This window comes from Mustela putorius, unplaced genomic scaffold (genome assembly GCF_011764305.1).
Source record: "Mustela putorius furo isolate JIRA1106 unplaced genomic scaffold, ASM1176430v1.1 tig00003853_pilon_pilon_pilon, whole genome shotgun sequence".
Taxonomy (NCBI): domain Eukaryota; kingdom Metazoa; phylum Chordata; class Mammalia; order Carnivora; family Mustelidae; genus Mustela; species Mustela putorius.
Genome location: NW_025422005.1, coordinates 792,151 through 811,095, shown reverse-complemented (window position 1 = coordinate 811,095; position 18,945 = coordinate 792,151). Strand labels below are relative to the sequence as shown.

The window sequence follows — 18,945 nt, the reverse complement described above, 5'->3', positions numbered from 1 at the left end:
TCGCTCACTTGAATGCCCCGTCAATAAGAACAGCTTTAATTTTATTCTCTATTTAAAAAGAAAGAAAGAAAGATAGAAAGATGTCTGTTCAGGTTCTCTGCCCATTTTTAACCAAACTGTTTTTTCATTATTGAGTTGTGTGAGTTCTTCATATATTTTGGATGGCAAGTATTTTCTCCCATTCTGTAGGTTGCGCTTTCATTTTGTCTGCCTTTGCTGTGCAGAACTGATTCTTTTAAAAATCGTTTTGTATTTTTAACTTTTATTACTGAGCTGTGGCTGGCAGACGAGGTCACATTAGTTTCAGGGGTAGGACATGATTCAGCAGTGTTCCATGCCTTGCTCAATGCTCGTCAGGATTTTTTTTTAAAGATTTTATTTATTTATTTGACAGACAGAGATCACAAGTAGGCAGAGAGGCAGGCAGAGAGAGGGGGGAAGCAGGCTCCCCAGCGAGTGGAGAACCTGATGAGGGGCTGGATCCCAGGACCCTGAGATCATGACCTGAGCTGAAGGCAGAGGCTTACCCGTCTGAGCTACCCAGGCACCCCAGGATCTTTTTTTTAATTAAGAAAAATTTCGGGGCACCTGATTGGCTCAGTGGGTTGGGCCTCTGCCTTCGGCTCAGGTCATGGTCTCATGGTCTCAGGGTCCTGGGATCGAGCCCCGCATCGAGCTCTCTGCTCAGCGAGGAGTCTGCTTCCCCCTCTCTCTCTCTGCCTGCCTCTCTGCCTATGTGATCTCTGTCTGTCAAATAAATAAATAAAATAAATAAATAGAAAGATTTGAAACGTAAGGAAAAGCAGAAAAACAGCAGAGGATGTCCGCACCCGGATCCCATCTGTGTTGACAGTTACCACGTTTGCTTGGTCGGTCTGTCTGTCTGTCTGTCTGTCTTCTGATCTGCTTGCACATAAACCAGCAACATCATAACACTTAGAGAACTTCCACCGGTCTCTGGGATAAAGGGGGACATTCTCCCGCAGAAACCGGCACCTCGGGGCCCCTCCTGAGTGCGGAGGTCAGCATCCCTGCAGTGATGCCGTGTAACCAGCCGTCCCCAAATGCAGCGGCTGATCGCAGCAGTAGGCATGTTGTCCCACGGTCACGGGTGTGCAGGCTGGGCTTGGCCAGGCAGCCCCGTCCGGGCAGCAGCGTCCCTGGCAGGAGCTCCCCATGGGCACCGGGTGTGGCATGTAAGTCCACGGCTCTGTCGTGACGGGCAGGCACAGCCATCATGCTCTCCAGATCTCTCCCACCTTCCAGAAAGGAACTCTGTCCTCAGACAGCGCTCCCCACTGCTCCTGCTCTGGCCCTGGCACCTCCTCGCCTTCTGTCTCTAGGGATCTGAACGCGCTCGGGGCCTATGGAAGTGTGATGCCGCGGTAGGTGTCTCCTGTGACCGTCTGTGACTTTCTGTGACCTTCTGTGACTGACGGGAGTCATGCACGCTGCCGCATGGGTCAGAGTGTCTGTCCCTGTCAAGGTGCACTGGTGCACAGGCCCAGCTTCCACCCCACTGGCCCTGGTTTCCTGTGCCCCTGTCTTCTTCTGGGTTCAGCTGATTGTTTTTAGAGTCAAATGTTTAAACTCCTTCCCATTCCCTTCCGAGTACATCCGTAGCTATTTGCCGAGCGGTTACCAAGGGATTACATTCCGCATCCTGAAGTCACAGCGGCTTCATGCCACGGCACAGACGGTCCGCTCCCCACGGCTCGGCCCGCCCCTTCCAGGTGCGAATGTCACAGCACTACACCCTGTGACGGTGCGTCCAAGACCACAAGCTCACAGTGTCGCGACTGCATTAGTCTCTTAATTTATGTAGAAAACAAAACGTGGGTCTCAAACCAAAGCGACGGCAACATTAGCTTCTAGACCGATACCTGCTTAAAACAAACGCCGCCGCAGCAGCAGTGAATCAGTCTCCTAAATCGCGGAGAGAACAAAACCCACAGTGACAGCACCGGGACGAGAACACTGGCTTTCCCGTCGCCCGTGCGCTCGCCTTTACTGGGGCCTCCAGCGACGACCTCGCTGGGTCTCTGTTTGGCCCCCAGGCTCCGGGCACATTTCCTGCAAGGCCCTCAGCTTTTGTTCGTCTGGAAATGTCTTGGTTTCTCTCACTTTGGAAAGATGGTTTTGCTGGAGAAGGGTTTTGGCTGACGGTGGTTCCCTTTTGGTCATTTGCACACATTGGCCCACGGCCCTCTGGCCTCTGGGGCTTCTGAAATCTGGTGACCGTTGTGGTGTGGCCTCATGTACACTGGTGTCACCTCTCCCCTCTGTCTCAAAGGTCTGATTATGATGTGCCCCCGTGCTGGTCTCATATTCCTGTCTCTCGTCACCCTCGGGCCCCTGGAGCCGTATTCCTCATCTCCTGCCGTCGGGCCCCCGTGACGCGGATGCCGGCCCACAGTCCCCGAGGCTCTGCCCGCTTCCTTTCAGATTCGACACCCCGTTGTCGTATCTTAGCTGAAAGTCCTCTGAGACTTTCTCCAGCCGGCCGCTGGTGCTGAGGCCGAGACCAGTCTCCCGATAACGTGGCGACGGCCCACGCCCTCTCCGGAACCCAGCGCGGCACTACCTGCCCCCTCCCCAGCGAGCGAGGCTGTCACCTCAGAGTTTTAGCAATGTCCATGCCTCCTGCCTGAAGCAGCCCCTTCCTTGGGCTGGACGAGGCTCCTGGGGCGCCGTGCTCCCTGGTCCCAGCACCTGGGCCTCCCACCCCCCGGGGAAGGCCAGGACTGCCGTTTTCTGTACGAAGCTGCTGATTTCTCTATTTCCCTCGCTTCCTAGCCTGTAGCATAAGCGACAGACATGGCTTGCGAGGGCGCCAAGTCAGGTTCTCTTTCTTCCTGTTTCCTCGCGGGTTCATGGGTTCCACGTGTTCCACATGCTTTCGTGGTTTAGTGTCCGTTCTTGGTGTCACTTTGCCCCCCGCCGTGGCCATGGCAGCCCCGGGCGCCTGCGTCGGTTCACACACAGCGTGCTGCGGCCGGGCTGTGACAGCTCCGCCAGTGGCCGCCAAGCCTCATGGGGGCCGTGGGGAGCTGACGTTTGCCGGGGCCTCCGGCCTCCAGGATGGCCACTGCTCCCCGGCTTGGAAGCAGCCCCCACATCATGTGGACATATGCCCCACGGCACAGGGCACACTATCTGCTGGGCAACGAGCCTCAGAAATAGCGAGTGTTGGGGGGAGTCAAGCTTCAGACCCCGGACTCAGCCATGGGAGAAGGCCGGGCACTGGGAAGCCCAGCTCCCCTGGAGGGCAAAGCCTCAGGTTCTTCTCTGGACGGACCTGGAAGCACTCATCTGCAGCCTGGCCCGTCTCCAAGTACATAGAAGTCCAGCCTCCCCCAGTCCAGTCCGCCCAGCACGGGCCCGTGTCCTCGGGGCTCTCTGCACTTTGGTCGTGCGGCCACCGGGGGAGCTGCAGGGACCAGGGTGCCCGGGACCATCGCTCCGTGGCTCGGTCAGGCAGGGGCTGTTTCCGCGCCAGAGGTGAGGCGGCCCACAGGGAGCCCCTCCAGCCACCCGGCTTCATGCTGGACCTTCTGTCTCCCCCACACTCAGAACACACAGCTCCTGCCCAGGCAGCCGCCCAGGCCCACCCAGGCCCTGCCTCCCACTCAGCACGTTGGGGGCGGCCCCGGCCTTCTGTCCAGACACGGCTTCTGGACGTCTGACGACCCATAACAGGAGACAGGTCACGTCACGTGCCCCCTAGTCCCTCCACACACGCACACCCACCCATTCCACACACACCCTCACGCGGCCACACATGTGCACAGGCTGCTCTGTCTGGTCTCAGCAGCGTCTGTCCTACAGGGGCACAGGGGAGAGTGGAGCTCCTGGGCTTCCAAACCTGGGGCCCAGAAAAACCCCAGAGGGAGGCAGCCTGCACATGACCTTCTTAGCCAGCGCCGAGACAGCCAGGTGCTTGTGGGCCCTGAGGGGGAGGGGACGTGTGCCCTGGAGGACATGCGCCCTCCCGGGAAGGAGGCGCCTACAGCACACTGATGTCACCAGGACGGCGGTGGCCTTGCCAGACCCTCTGAGCCCGAGCTTGTCCTCCTGACTCTGGAGACTCCCTCCAGCTTGGGTTTTTCTTAAATAACTTTATTGTTTAGAATAGTTTTAGCATTACAGAAAAAATGCAGTCCTACAGCCAGTTTCCCTGTTAACGTGTTAGTGCAGCGCGGTTATCCAGGTCATTAACCAGTATTGACGTATCGTCATTATCAGCTGAAGAAGACACATTATTCAGATTTCCGCAGATTTTACCTGATGTTCAGTTTCTGGGCATCACATCCTACATAACACGTTCCTTATGGCGGCTGCTTTGTGTGGGTCCTTGTGACCATGACAGGTTTTTTTTTTTATTAACATATATTATTTGTTTCAGGGGTATGGGTCTGTGACTCATCAGGCTTACACAAGTCACAGCGCTCACCGTAGCACATACCCTCTCCAGTGTCCATAACCCAACCTGGCTGCATGGTATTCCAGTGTGTGTGTGTGTGTGTGTGTGTGCGCGCGCACATATACCATATCTTCTTTATGCATTCAACTGTTGATGGACATCTAGGTTCTTTCCATAGTTTGGCTGTTGTAGACATTGCTGCTATAAACATTGGGGTGCACATGCCCCTTCGGATCACTACGTTTGTATCTTTTTTTTTTTTTTTAAGATTTTATTTACTTGACAGAGATCACAAGTAGGCAGAGAGGCAGAGAGAGAAAGAAGAGGAAGCGGGCTCCCCGCTAAGCAGAGAGCCCAATGCGAGCTCGATCCCAGGACCCTGGGATCATGACCTGAGCTAAAGGTAGAGGCTTTAACCCACTGAGCCACCCAGGTGCCCCACTACCTTTGTATCTTTAGGGTAAATAAATACCCAGTAGTGTGATTGCTGGGTTGCAGGGTAGCTCTGTTGTTGACTTCTTGAGGACCCTCCACGCTGTTTTCCAGCTTGTACTCCCAGCAGCAGTGTAGGAGGCTCCCCTCTCTCTGGCTGTGACGGTTTCCGAGACTTTCTCTTTTTGGATGACCTTGGCGGTTTGGAATCAGTTACTGTGTAGAATGCTCCTCCAGTGGGACTTGTCTGAAGTCCATCGCTCAAGCGGCCCGACGTGGCGGGTTTGGGGAGCAGGACTGCAGGCTTCTGGCCTCATGACACGGAGGGCAGCACTACCACGTGCCTCCCAGCGCGACTCGCCCTTTGCCTGACTCGGTGCGGCCGCCGGGCCTCCTCCCCATGATGCCTCTCTTCTGCTGCCCTCCTGCCAGACTGTGCTCCCTGGGAGGACTCGAGGGGCGGGAGGCGCGCTCCGGCTCAGGGAGGAGTGACTGGCCGCGTGAATCATTTGGAATTCTTCTGTAACAGAGATTCATGTCTTCCACATTCATTATTTTATAAAATCACGTCTTTACTTTACCCTTTGAGTTAGAATCAGATACAGCTTCTCCGTTCCTGCCCACGTGCTTCCTGGGAGCCAGTCCGCCGTCCTCCGCGTCCCTCCGATGCGTGGCTGTGACTGTGCGCAGAGCTCGCCTCGCGGCACGTCCTTTCGTAACAGAAAGCGGGCCAGGCTCATCTGCGCACCCCCTGGCCCGCGCTGCAGTGAGTCCTTTCTCCCGAGAGCCCCGCGCCGCTCGCTGGAGAGCGTCACTAGCAACCGGTCGCGGGGGTGCCTGGAGGCACAGTCGGTTCAGTTTCCGAGACTCTTGATTTTGGCTCAGGTTGCCATCGCAGGGTTGTGAGATCAAGCCCCGCGTCCATCTCCGTGCCCGGTGCAGAACCTGCTCGCGACTCTCCCCCCGTTCACGTGCGCCCACACTCTCTCTCAATAAATAAATCAATCTTTTAAGATAGAGAGAAAGAGGGAAAGGCAAGAAGGGAGGGAGGAGGGAGAGAGGGAGGAAAAGACCAGGAGAGGGGCCGGGAGGGGCCGCTGGGGCCGGCCTGTTGCCCCAAACAGGCACGCGGTCACTCGCTCTAACGCAGTCCCCACGGGCCATCCCGGCCTCTTCCCGGCTCGCCCGTGAACTCCGGCCCCACGGCGAGGGCGCGGCTCCCCACCCACCGCCGTGCCCTGGTCATTCAGCCCGGCGCGAGTGCAGCCGCACAGCAAGCCCTCCCCTGGAAACAGTGCTCCGGCCAGAGCCCCCACGCTCCACACGCGGGGCTGCAGCCTTCAGCCCACAGAACCCTCCGGCCCTGGACTGACTCAGCTCAGAGCCTTCTCCCCACTCTCTAGTCAGGTCGTTTATTCAAACGGTGACCAAGCGAGATTGTTTCGTGACATCCGCATTCCATCCTGAGATTTCCTCAAACTCCCAAATGATGTATTTTTCAGTAGACTTTACTACTGAGAGCAGCTCTGGGTTCCCATCCGGCGTGAGGGGCAGCCGCCGAGATTTCCCGCGTGCCCCTGCCCCCCCCCGCCCCCCTCCCGCCTGGCCCTTTGTTCCAGCGGCCGCGGGGCTCCCACGGGCTCCAGGGCCCGGGTCTACTGAGGGTCCCACACGGCTGTGCCTTCTGTGGTTTGGACAAAGCTCCAGCCACACGTCGTCACTGCTGCGGTCACACGGAGCTGTCGCTGCCGACCCCCGGTGCTCCGCCCACTCATTCCTCCCTCCCCCGAAACTGCTGGCCACCCCTGAGCTCTTGACTATCTCCTTAATTTTGACTTTTCCAGAATGCCATACAGTTGGAATCACTGTATGTACCCTTTCCAGGTTCAGTCCCTTAAGTAACGTGCACTCGAGGTTTCTCCGTCTTTTCATGGCTTGATCACTCATTTCTTTTTAGCTAACTTGACCTGTTAGGTTAGAGCTCAGGAGCTCCCAAATCACCATGATCAGTCCACAAACCGACAATTTCTAGGATGTGGACATTGTCCCTGGGGTGTGCAAGGGTCCCCCTGGAACCAGATCCAGGACTCGGCCTCACGCAGGAGGAAGGGGCCAGAGCCCTGGGGTCCCCTTGGGGCTGCAGGGCAGCAGGCAGGAGAGGAGAGTCTGTCGGGCACGGTCACCCTGGTCATCCCTGGGTCTTTCGGCAGCTGTCTCTTGACAAGGAGCTCATCGACTTTGGCAGCTATGTGGTGGGGGAGACCACATCCCGGACCATCACGCTGACCAACGCCGGGGGCTTGGGCACCAAGTTCAAGTTTCTTCGGATGTCAGAGTCCTGTGAAATAGGCATCGCCCAGTCGGCCATGAAAATGGTGAGTGTGTTGCCTATAGTTAGCCGTGGCTCCTCAGGCAGGGGCGGGGTGTGATGCCTCCCCCCACCCAAGACAGTCCTGTGAGTATGAAACAGTGGTGGTGGGAAGGAGCCTGTCAACACAGGGCTGGGTGGCACTGTCTGGCAAAGTGGGAAAAATTGGCTCCGGCCACCTGGGGCTGCCTGTCAGATCCAGTGGCAACTGGACCCTGACCCCTCTCGAGTGTGTGGTGACTGATGGGGCAATGGCCAAGAGCTCCAAGCCTGAGAGCCACAGGGGACCCACCTTTCTCCCGATGTTCCTGTGAAGTCCCTGCTTGGGACAGGCCAGCCAAGAGGACATGGCCTGAAGCAAACCCTGCCCACTCCTATACATTTTCCAAAGTCATGGTGAGCCACGGTCTTTCCATGGGAAGGCCGTGCGGACATGCTGCTGAGCGCGTAGACACGACCCCAGAGCACCACAGGCGGGACCCCATCTGTGGAGACCACTTCCGTCATACCCGTGGGCACTGGGAGGTCTTTCAGGGTGAGGATGGGTGAGAGGGACTCCCGGCGAGAAGCACTGAGCCACCTTACGCTTTTGGTCCAGTAGCCCAGGGGTCTCCCAGAGGCCCCAGACGTGTCTCCCGCAGGGAGGGCCAGGACCAGTGGGGTAGGGACAGAGGTGGAGAGGGCTGGGGTGTGAACCCGGAGCAGAGCCAGGAGAATGGTGGGTGAGGAGGCAGGCACAGGCTGGGTCGGCTTTCGGACCTGCAGGTCTCTGGGCCGAGAGTACGGAGCAGCAGCCCCACGTGGGGAGACAAACCGGGTGTCCCAGGAAAGGAGGCAGGGTGTCAGCATGGAGAGAGACCGTGGAACGGGCATGCTGGAGGACCCACGACCCGGCATCAGTGCCTGTGGAGGAGCAAGGAGCCAGCCTGGACTAGAGATGGGCGGTGGGGCCCGCGCCCCTCGGCTGCGGTGCTCTGCGCGCCTGGCTCAGGAGAGAGGGAGGAGCACCACGGCCAGGCTCCCCACGTGGCCCTGCTGGCAACAGGGCTCTGGGCAGTAGAGAGGGAAAAGCAAATGGGAAGCGGCCAGTAAGAGCGTCACGTCCTTTCTAGAGCAGCGTGTTCACAGACGAAGATAAAAGTTTCTACGATAAAATCATCACCGGCGTTTCTGAGCAACAGACGGAGGGCAACGAGCCCTCCCCCGCAGACATGCCGAGCCCGAAGGAGTCTGGGAAGCTGGACAGCAAGGAGCCGGAAGAGGGGCGCCCCACGGGTGAGCTGGGCACGGGGGGGGGGGCAGGCACCTGCTGCCTCCTGGGGGCTCTGACCGGAGCCCATGTGGTGCCAGAGGGCTGGACTGTGCGGTGTTTCTCTAGGACGTGGTTGTTAAGTGATGGTAAATAAGGAAATATATACATTCGGACAAATGCGGGCTGTGGAGGCGAGTGACGTCTGCAGTCACAGGTGCGCTAGATGGACATTTAACGGAACTCCCAACAAGGACAGCGGAGGAGCCGCCCCAGGCGCGCAGCCACTGGACAGAGCAGAGGGCACGGGGAGGGAGGAAGACGGGGAGGCTCCACTGACAGGGTCAGGGACACCCCGCTGTCTAGGACCCCCGGCCCTGCCCGTCCAGAACAGTATGAGGTGAGGAGGGTCCACAGAGGAGTCCCCGCCAACGGCCCCAGCCCCCGCAGGACAAGGAATGCTCTGCAGGCCCAGCCTCGCCCCGACGGCTGGTGGCCGTGTTCCCGTCACCTCCCTGCCTCCCTGGACAGTTCCCCTTCCACACACACGCAGGAAGGCGGATTTCTCGTGTCAGCCTCACGGGAACAGAGCCTGGAAGACTCCCGTGGCTCACGCCACCGTGGCAGCGGGTCCTCCGTCTCTACCACCGTGCGGCGTCCACACCCGTAGCCACCTTAGGTCACAGACCCGCGGCCCCCAGGCACGCGTGGGGCTTCGGGGTGTGTCCACTGTGCCGCCGGCCACGACGGTCCCTGTGAGCGCGCACAGGCCCGCTGCGCCCCGCGGCCTCCCTCTCCTTGCTCATGGCCAGATCTTTTCCAACATGCTGGTGTCCGTTCAGGTCCCTGCCAGCCGCGTCCGGGACCGAGCTGCCCAGCAGAGCCACACCAGCCACATCTGTGGGAGTCGACGGCCGATTCGAAAATTCCTGTGGGTACCCAGAGCATCTACAGCACCCAAAAGAGTTGCGATAAAGACTGGAAGACTTGGAAGGCTCAGACTACCTGATTCCAGCACTTCCTCTAAAGCTACAGGGACGAGACTCTGCAGAGGGAGCGACACGGAGACTCGAAGGGACAGAGCCGAGTCCAGAAGTGGGCGTGCACGTGTACAGCCGGCCCAGCTTCCCTAGAGATGCAACGGTCACTCCTGGGAGGAAGAAAAACTGTCTTCCACAAATGAGACCTTAATTAGATAAACATACGCCCCCCAATGAACCTGCACCCATTCCTCCCACTGTAAACAGAAACTACTCAAAATAAATCATTGACCTAAATGTAAAATATGAAACTTCTAAAGCAAAACATATGAGAAAATCAGTATAATGGTGTGTTGGGCAAAGATTTCTTAGATCTGACCTCAAAAGTGCGATCCATTTTTTTAAAAATCACCACCTACTTTGGGAGGCAGCAAAAGCAGTTCTAAGAAGGAAGTTTGGAGCCCCCGAGGCCTCCTGAAGCAAGCGTCTCAAACAGCCAGAAGTTACACCTAACGGAGCTAGGAAAAGGAGAACGAAGCCCAAACCCAGCAAAAGGAAAAAATAATAAAGATCAGAACAGAAGTAGATGAAACTAAAAAACAAAAACTAAAAAAGCAAACCGTAGACTAGGTCAATGAAGCCAGGAGTTGGTTCTTTCAAAAGATGAACAAAACTGAGAAACCTCCAGCCAGATGAGAGAGAGAGAGACGACCCAAACGAATGAAGCCCCAGTGAAGGAGGAGAAACAACACCCAGTGCCACAGGAACTCAAGCAGCGGCCGCAGACGGCACGAACACCTGTGCGCCACGGTGCCAGGGCTCCGTGGGTGCCGCTTCTGCCTTTGGCTCAGGTCACGAGCCCGGGGTCCTGGGGTTGAGTCCCGCGTCAGGCTCCCGGCTCTGTGGGATCTGCTTCCCCCTCTCCCTCTCCCCCTGCTCCTTACGTGGTCTCTCTCTCTCAAATAAATAAATAAAATCTTTTTTAAAAAAAGAAAGAGGGGCTCCTGGGTGGCTCCGTGGGTTAAAGTCTCCGCCTTCGGCTCAGGTCGGTTATGATCTCAGGGTCCTGGGATCGAGCCCCGCATCGGGCTCTCTGCTCAGCGGGGAGCCTGCTTCTCCATCTCTCTCTGCCTGCCTCTCTGCCTGCTTGTGATCTCTGTCTGTCAAATAAATAAATAAAAATCTTTTTAAAAAAAGAAAAGAAAACCTATATGCCAACCAATCGGAGAACCTGGGGGAATGGACAAGTTCCTAAAAACATACGCCTTCCAGAACTAAAGCAGGAAAAAACAAAGTCTAAATAGACAAATCGAATGAAATGGAACCAGGGATCAAAATCTCCCAACAAGCAAAAGGCCAGGACCAGACGGCTTCACGGGCAATTTCTCTTTCTTTTTTTTTTTAAGTTATTGATTGATTGATTGATTTCAGAGTGAGCAAGCGAGCGAGAGCAGTAAGGGAGGAGCCGAGGGAGAGGGAGGAGCTCCCTGGGGCTTGATCTCGGGACCCCGGGATCTTGAGCTGAGCTGAAGGCAGATGCTTCCCCCTCTGAGCCCCCCAGGCGTCCTGCAGTCCACAGGTCTAATGTAATCCCTATCAAAATGCCAGCAGCATTTTTCTCAGAGCTGGAACAAGGAACAAATAATCCTAAAATTTGTGTGGAACCACAGAAGACCCTGACTAGCCAAAGCAATCCTGAAAAAGAAAAGAAAAACAAAACTGGAGGTATCATAATTCCAGACTTCAAGTTATATTACAAAGCGGTAGCAATTAAAACAGTGTGATACTGGCACAAAAGTAGACACATAAGTCAAAAGAACAGGATAGAAAATCCAAATAGGAACCCACAATTATACGGTCAATTAATCTTCAACAAAAGAGGAAAGAATATCCAATGGAGAAAACAGTCTCTTCAACAGACGGTGCTGGGAAAACTGGGCAGCCACAGGCAGCAGCATGAACCCGGACCACTTTCTTACACCATAACAATAAACTCAAAAAGGTTTTAAGGACCTAAATATGAGAACCATCAAAATCCTAGAAGATAGCACAGGCAGTAACCTCTTTTTTTTTTTTTAAGATTTTTTATTTATTTGATAGATAGAGAACACAAGTAGGCAGAGAGAGAGGAGGAAGCAGGCTCCCCGCTGAGCAGAGAGTCCGATGCGGGGCTCGATCCCAGGACCCTGGGATCATGACCTGAGCCGAAGGCCGAGGCTTTAACCCACTGAGCCACCCAGGCGCCCCAGGCAATAACCTCTTTGACACTGACCATAGCAATATTTTTCTAGACACGTCTCCTAAGGCAAGGGAAACAAAAGCAAAAACAAACTTTTGGGCCTGCACAGAAGTAAAAAGTTTCTGCCCAGCAAAAGAAACAGCCGTAAAACTGAAAGTCAACCTACCGAGCGGAAGAAGAGACTTGCAAACGACACATCCGGTAAAGGGTTAGTATCTAAAATCTGGGATACATGCAACTCAGTGCCCCAAAGGCCAACAACACCATTTCAAAACTGGGCGAAGACCTCCAGGCGGCCGACAGACCTGAGAAGACGGTCCGCGCGACTCGGCATCGGGGATCCACAGATCAGAACCTCAGCGAGCTGTCACCTCCCGCCTGTCGCCTGTCGGAAGGGCCGAATCAACAACACGAGAAACAACCGGCGTTGGCGAGGATGCGGGCGAAGGGGAGCCTCGTGCGCTGCTGGGGGGACGCGAGCTGGTGCGGCGGCTCTGGCAAACCCTGCGGAGGGTCCTCAGAAAGTCAAAGTAAGGGGCGCCTGGGTGGCTCAGTGGGTTAAGCTGCTGCCTTCGGCTCAGGTCATGATCCCGGGGTCCTGGGATCGAGCCCCGCATCGGGCTCTCTGCTCAGCGGGGAGCCTGCTTCCCCCCTCTCTCTCTCTGCCTGCCTCTCTGCCTACTGGTGATCTCTGTCTGTCAAATAAATAAATCAATAAATCTTTAAAAAAAAAAAAAAAAGAAAAGGAAAGAAAGTCAAAATAAGAAAAATAAGAAAAAAAAAGTCAAAAATAGAGCTACCCTATGAGCCAGCAATGTCATTACCAGGCACTTACCAAAGAATACAAAGATCCTACCTCGCGCGGCCCTATGTGGACATCATCTCCACGAGCCAAACTGTGGAACTCGCCACAGCAGCCTGAGCGGACAGACGAGGACGTGGTGCAGACAACGGACTCGAACGCAGCCACGTCTCGGCCTCGCAAGGACGCGGCTGGAGCTAGAGAGTATCGTGCTGAGCAAAATGAGTCAGAGACAGACACCGTGTCACCTCCCACAGGGGAGATTTAAGGGGGAAACGAGCAAAGGAGGAAAAGAGAGGCAAACCGAGAATCAGACTCGACCTCAGAGAACACACGTCGGTCACGGGGAGGAGGAGCTGGGGCCGGGGTCGAGGGGCGGGGCTGAGGGAGTCCGCGTCTCACAATGGAAAACTGAAGGAAATAATAATGCAAGTTACAACCCGGACTTCGTTAAAACTGAAAACACCTGCCCTTCTGACGAGAGTGCTAAGAGAATGCAAGGGCGAGACTTTGCATCAGAAACACCAGCGAATGACGCGTCTGCTGAAGAGCCCGCCCGACGTCGCAAAGAATTTCCACAATTCAGTGAGAAAACAAATGTCCCAGTTTAAAAATAGGCAGGAAGGGCACCTGGGTGGCTCAGCCAGTTAAGCGTCCTCTTGGTTTGGGCTCCGGGCATGATCTCAGGTCTGAAACAGACAAGGACATAAACATCAAGATGGGGACAGCCGACGGCCCCTCCCCACCAGGTGACGGCTGTGGCTGCTGAGTGCGGTGACAGTCTGCCAAGTTGGGGGCGCCCAGACCAACCCCAGACCCCAGAAAGGGTGCGCACGCCCCTGCCGGTGAATCGTCCAGCCCCGCCGGGCACACGTGTGTCGGGGCAGGCCTGGGGCAGGCCTGGGGCAGGCCGCCGGAGGGCACCCGGGATCTCCGCGGTGGCCAGCCCGGCAGCCCGGGCACGGGACTAGGAAAGGTGCTGACCTTCACCTCTCCTGTCACATTGTGTCACAAGCAAAATCTGCAGAAAGACCTTCTCGGACGAGAGGAATCGGCATCTGCGTTCAGGGCCCTTCCTGACAAATAGCCACGGGGCAGGTCAGCAGGCGCAGGCCACCAGCGGGGGACATGCCGGCGGCACAGGCACGGGCCATGCTAAGTAGCGGGGACTCGGCTGGGACACTCGGAAGGCGGTGTCATTGTGAACTCTCAGGCCTGGGTCCCTCTGCTCCACAGGCCACCACAAGCGTCCCCGTCCCCAGGCCGTCCTCCGGCGTCTCTTCCCTCCCTCGGCCCAGCGCTCCTCTCTGCTGGGCCTTCTGGTTTCCTCCTCTGACCACACCACCCTCAGAGCCCACTCTCTAGTCCCCCGACCCCCAAAGGGCTGGCTTGTTCCAGCTCCTCTGGCTCCGGCACTCCGAGCCCTGCACCCCACCGGCCACACACAGCCAGCTCCTCACCAACCTCTCCTCCCCCGGCCTCGGCAATCCCCTCCCGCCCCCAGTCTCCAGCTCCGGAGGCCATGGTGCCCTGTCGTCCGCCTGAGAAGCCCCTCCCCGCTCTGCCCCTCCTGTGCCAGAGTCATTCTTTGCAGAGCGGGGCTGGAGCGAGGGAGCTGGCTGGGTAGCTGTTGCACCCGGAGGAGGAGGGCCCAGATCCCCTGGGCCCCCTGGGCTGCCCAGCCAGCCGTCTCATCTGGACTTCCTTCTCTTCCAGAATCCGAGGGAATGAGCGTGACCACTGTCGTGACCATACCCCACAACGAGGAGCCGACAGAGATCTCGCTGGGAGAGGTCAGCAAGGCCTGCTGCCCCACAGGCCACCTTCCTGCAGGCGTGCCCTCCTGACCGGCTGCCCCCTCCCCCGGGGAAGACCCTTCCACTTGACCAGGGCTGGATGAGGCTCGTCTGGCCTCTCAGTCTCTGGGCAGCCGGCACGGTCAGCCAGCCTGCGGCCACCCCCATCCCAAGAAGGGACTGGGCAGGACTGGAGCAGCAGAGGGACCGGCAGCAGAGTGTCCACTGCGAGAAGACACGGGCGGGCCTGGAGCATGGAGTGTGTGTGTGCGTGCGTGTGTGCGCACGTGTGCACGGGGCCCAGGTCATGGAGAGGACAAGCACACAGGCGGGGTTCTGCTGTGATGCTGGGCAGTAAGTCCTCGAAGGGCAGGCCCAGTCCACCCAAGGACACTCACTGTGGTGGTGATGCGGCCCTGGGTGAGGACAGGGGAAGCGCCTTGATGGAAACGTGAAGGCCGACTGGCCTCTCTTCCCGTGCAGGACACAGAGGGGGAGATCGGCCCCTTCAGCTCCGTCAAAGTGCCGGTCACCTTCACGCCCGTCATCCCAGGAGAGGTCCAGACCAAGTTCAAGGTTGTGTTCAAGAATCAGCAGTGCCCGACCGTGAGTACCCCACCGCGGCACGGCACGGCCCTGGGGTCCCTGCCCCTCTGCACTCCCCCCACCGCACCCCCGTGAGGACACTGAGTGCGCTGCCCAAGCCTGGACAGCCTGTCGGTGGCCCGGATGGTCGGCTCCACAGCTGAGACACACACGTGCACGCGAACACGCCTGAGCACACACGTCCGTGCGCACCTGTGCGGAGCCCCTGCCCTCAGTCACTAGAAATGCCTCTTCTCACTCCAAGTACTTGCAGTCTTGACTTGCCGATCTGTCCCCTCACTGAAGGTCTGTTAGGTCTTGCTCAGAGACCGTGATCTGTCCGCTCTGTCATCGCTTGATTTGTTGCTACGTTTGTTGTGACCAAAGGCACAACTGAGTTTATCGACGTGACGTGTGCACGTGTGTGTCGGAGCTGTAAGCAGATTCCCGACCTGGGGGGTCACACCGGTCACGCCCTCCGTGCCTTCCCGGCCCTGAGACCACAGACACGTTCTGTCTTTAACCCGCGATCGTCTTGTCTGTGCCGCAGGGACCCTGTGGCCTAGGGTCTGCCAGCTGGGGTGTTCGAACTCTCACGAGCCCCATCCTGTGGGCCGGCGGCCCCCTCCTTGGGCCGGGGGTCCTGGAGGAAGGTGTGTGGAGGCCTTGGCTCGCCACCGCCACCCCAGGATATTGCCTCCCCTGCTGGGCGTCTGCCCGGCCTGGGAGGGGTTGTTGGGCTCAGGCTGTCCCTGCGGGACCCCCACAGACCCCCAAACGTCCTGAGACCCAGGACTCGGGGTCTGGCTGGGAGGAGCTTGTTGCTGCGGAGGGGAGAGAAGTGCTTCCCTCTGTCCCTGGGCAGACCGAGACCCCTGAGCCTCCACCTACGTTGTGTGTCTGGGAGATCATTATTCTGTAATGAAAGGGTTTGTTTAAGCAGCTGAAAGCGCCGACCATCAGGAAGCTCTGTGATGGGTGCATGACAACACACTATGCTAGTCTATCTTCTTACGTTTGAACGTTTTGATAATAAGGATTGTTTAAAGTATATCATGTGAAAACTGCCACAGAACTCCAACACGTGGCCAGTTTAACGAGTACCTTCCGACACTTGTAAGTCCTAAAACCCTGCGGCTGGGCGTCACCCGTTGGCCAACGGAGGTGTCACTGACTTTGCACCTTCAAACTCAGTTGTATTTCAGAGTCATGGGCGTCGCTATTGACGTGCCGGTCTGGGTACCGAAGCCCAATGTGGACCTGAAGATTTGTATGTACGACCGGCTGTACCAGGACTCCATCCTCGTGCATACTCGGTGAGCGCTGCGGGCAGCGGAGCCCCGACCACTGCGCCATTCGGCCGGACCTCCCGCTGGGTCGCCCCTCATGGTCATTGTGGTGGGAGGCACAGCAGGGCCAGGGTCAGACGCAGAGGAAGTCAGAGAGGAAGACGAGGCCTGGCCATGGCCAGGGAGGCAGTACCTCTAGACCCGGGGAAGGGCCAGAGCCCCAGAAGGAGGCAGCCCTGGCCGCAGCTGGACCTTAGCCAGAGGGACCCATGTCTGGTTCTGACCTCCAGAACAACAGGAGAATAAGTCTGTGTTGTTCCAAGCCCCTGGGTCTATGGTGAGCGGCTCCAGCCAGAAAGGGACGCCCCTCCCCCCCCCACACACACACCCTTGTCCTTGGCGCCTCATGGACACAGACAGGAAAGCCAGGAGCACAGCCATGAGAGGAAAAGCAGACGGAGCCCCAAGGAAAGAAGCAAGCTTCTCTCTAGGGGGTCTTGCAAAGGCGTCCAGACACAGGACCAGTCATTTCTAAAAGCTTTTTACTGACATATAGCCTAGATGGAGAAGAGTGGGCAAAGGCCATGGTTAGCTCTTAGGCAACTGTCATTCCCCAAATAGGCCTGGTGCCGGTACCTGCTGACGCCAGGCCCCCGGGCTTCGCGAGCCCTGCCTCCAGCACAGACCCGGCTCGTAGGTGTGGAAGTCCCGCAGACTTCCTCCGTGACCCTGCGTCTGTGGGGGGACATGCCTGTCCCTTGCCAGGACCACAAACATCGGGGACTCGGGAGGGGCCCCGTGGACTTGTTTGGGAAACTAGGGTGAGCAGCCTCTGCCAGTTTATCTCAGGGCGGGTGGTGCAGCTGCTTTTGGGGGCAGGGACAGCCGTAGGCCTAGGGGACAAACAAAGATCCCCGCTGCACACCCGTGGGGGCGTGTGTCCGTGACAGCCAGCCAGGTCACTTGGTTTGCAGGAGACTCAAAGGCAGGCAGGGGTGTGGGGACACTTCATGGTAGGCAAAGGGAAGGTTCCAGGTGAGCCCAGACGGGGCCCAGCGAGCAAGAGGCCCTGACTAGAAGCAGACACCCCATGCACCCGACACCTCTGGCTGCTTCAGAGTTGGAGGAGGGGCAGAGCCAGGGGAAGAGGCCTCAGGCCCATCCCCAACCTTCTCCTGGGCAGGAGTATGGCAGAGCCCCACAGCCAGGGGTACCTGCCCCCCGGGCCCACACCCCTCCAGGTCCTCGCACTGGGTGTGCCTGTCCCGCAAAGTTCTTGCCAGAAAACACTCCGGCCTCTGAGAATTGACTAGGGCCGTATTTCCATGGCGGGCTTTCCGTTCGTAGGAACTCCTCCTCCTCCCCAGGAAATCATCCCTTAGCAAGCCGGGCTGTGCACCTGCACCCGTGGGCGTCCAGGGTGCGCAAGGGGTGTCCGTCCCGTGGGTGCAGACCCTCAGCGTTGCCGTCTGGTGTCCCCCACAGGTCGAAAGTGGCACTGCGTCTGAAGTTCGAAGTGTGCAGGGAGCTGCGGGAGCACATGGAGCTCCTGCCGGAGACGGGCTACATCCAGGCCCAGTCCTGCTACGCCGTGCAGCTCAAGTTCCTGCCGCGGTGAGCACCCGGGGAGCCCGCCGTGGGCAGCGCGCAGGTCAGTGCCCCTGTCCTTCTCCAAGCTGAGTGTGTCCTCTCTTCCAGACTCTCCCTCCCAGAAGACGCAGGGAAGTATTTTGACAAGGAAAGCAGAGTCCTAGAGGCCCCGATGACAATCCGGGTGACTGACCAGGTCTGTGTGGGACACTCCCCGGGAATGCTGGGCACTCACGCGGAGGCAGGGCCCTGGCGGGTTCCCGGCCCAGCAGCCCCTACACGGCAACCGTGAAGGCCGGGTGTCTGTGGCTCAGGAGAGACCCGTGAGGGCTGTGCGGGGCCGGCAGGGCGTCCTCCTGCCACCGGAACCCACACGCGCCCACGTGTACACTCACAGCGAGCGCACGTGTGTATACGCACGTGCGCTCGTGCACCCCCACCCCCGCCCACCCAGGGCCCTCCCCTCCTCTCTGGTACCTGCTTCCGAAGTCATGGACTACGGGCAAGTGGTCTTTCCCAAAGCCAGTCTTGTGTCTGGCCCAACGCTTCTGCCTCTCTCGTGTGTGGAGTCATTTGCAGAAACAGACACAAGTAACGGTGGCGTCCTCGCCGTGTCCCCTTCAGATCAAGCCGGTGGTGTTTACCGTGCATGCCGTGGTCACCACCTCGGACCTGGAGCTCAGTCCCTCGGCCGTGGACTTCGGCTACTGCACCATCTACGAGGCCATCAGGACACAAATCAGCCTCTACAACCACTCCCTCCTGCCCCAGGGGTTTGGGTTCGTCGGGGTCCCCAAGGTGCCTCGCTTGGTCAGGGAGGGGCATGTGTGCGGGGACAGAGTTGGGAAGCTCTGGGGATGGGCCAGGCCGGTGCTGCCCCAGGATGCTGACGCCCCAGGGGGCCTCACCCCTCCCCAGGCCCGTCAGCGTCTCTCCCTCCCTGGCCCATGCCCTGGCAGGACTCCAGACCTCTCCCTCTGTTCCTTCTAGAAGTCTGGCCTGCCTGGGCCCGCAGGGCAGCCAAGACGAGGCTCAGGGCAGGCTGCCCTCAACTCTCTGCGGGCCACTCCGCCGCCAACCCTGCCACCCCCACACACGGGCCGACAACGTACAAACGCGACAGCGCACACACATCCGCTCACACGCACACACAGGCGCGTCGTGACATACAGACACACGGACAACTCGCATG

General features: G+C 58.1%; 1 protein-coding gene across 8 annotated transcripts in view; it reads left to right on the top strand.

The window, feature by feature from the left end:
• CFAP74 (cilia and flagella associated protein 74) overlaps positions 1-18,945 on the top strand; it is a 61,603-nt gene that overhangs the window by 32,969 nt on the left and 9,689 nt on the right. For all 8 annotated transcript variants that reach the window (XR_006601611.1, XR_006601612.1, XM_013064602.2 and 5 more), the window contains 8 exons: positions 7,066-7,230; positions 8,336-8,498; positions 14,210-14,286; positions 14,773-14,895; positions 16,069-16,190; positions 17,649-17,777; positions 17,862-17,949; positions 18,378-18,551. Coding sequence is in view for 6 of the 8 variants with exons in the window: in XM_013064602.2 (XP_012920056.2) it covers positions 7,066-7,230; positions 8,336-8,498; positions 14,210-14,286; positions 14,773-14,895; positions 16,069-16,190; positions 17,649-17,777; positions 17,862-17,949; positions 18,378-18,551 (1,041 nt within the window). In the remaining 2 variants the exon portion in view is untranslated. The remainder of the gene's footprint in view (positions 1-7,065; positions 7,231-8,335; positions 8,499-14,209; positions 14,287-14,772; positions 14,896-16,068; positions 16,191-17,648; positions 17,778-17,861; positions 17,950-18,377; positions 18,552-18,945) is intronic.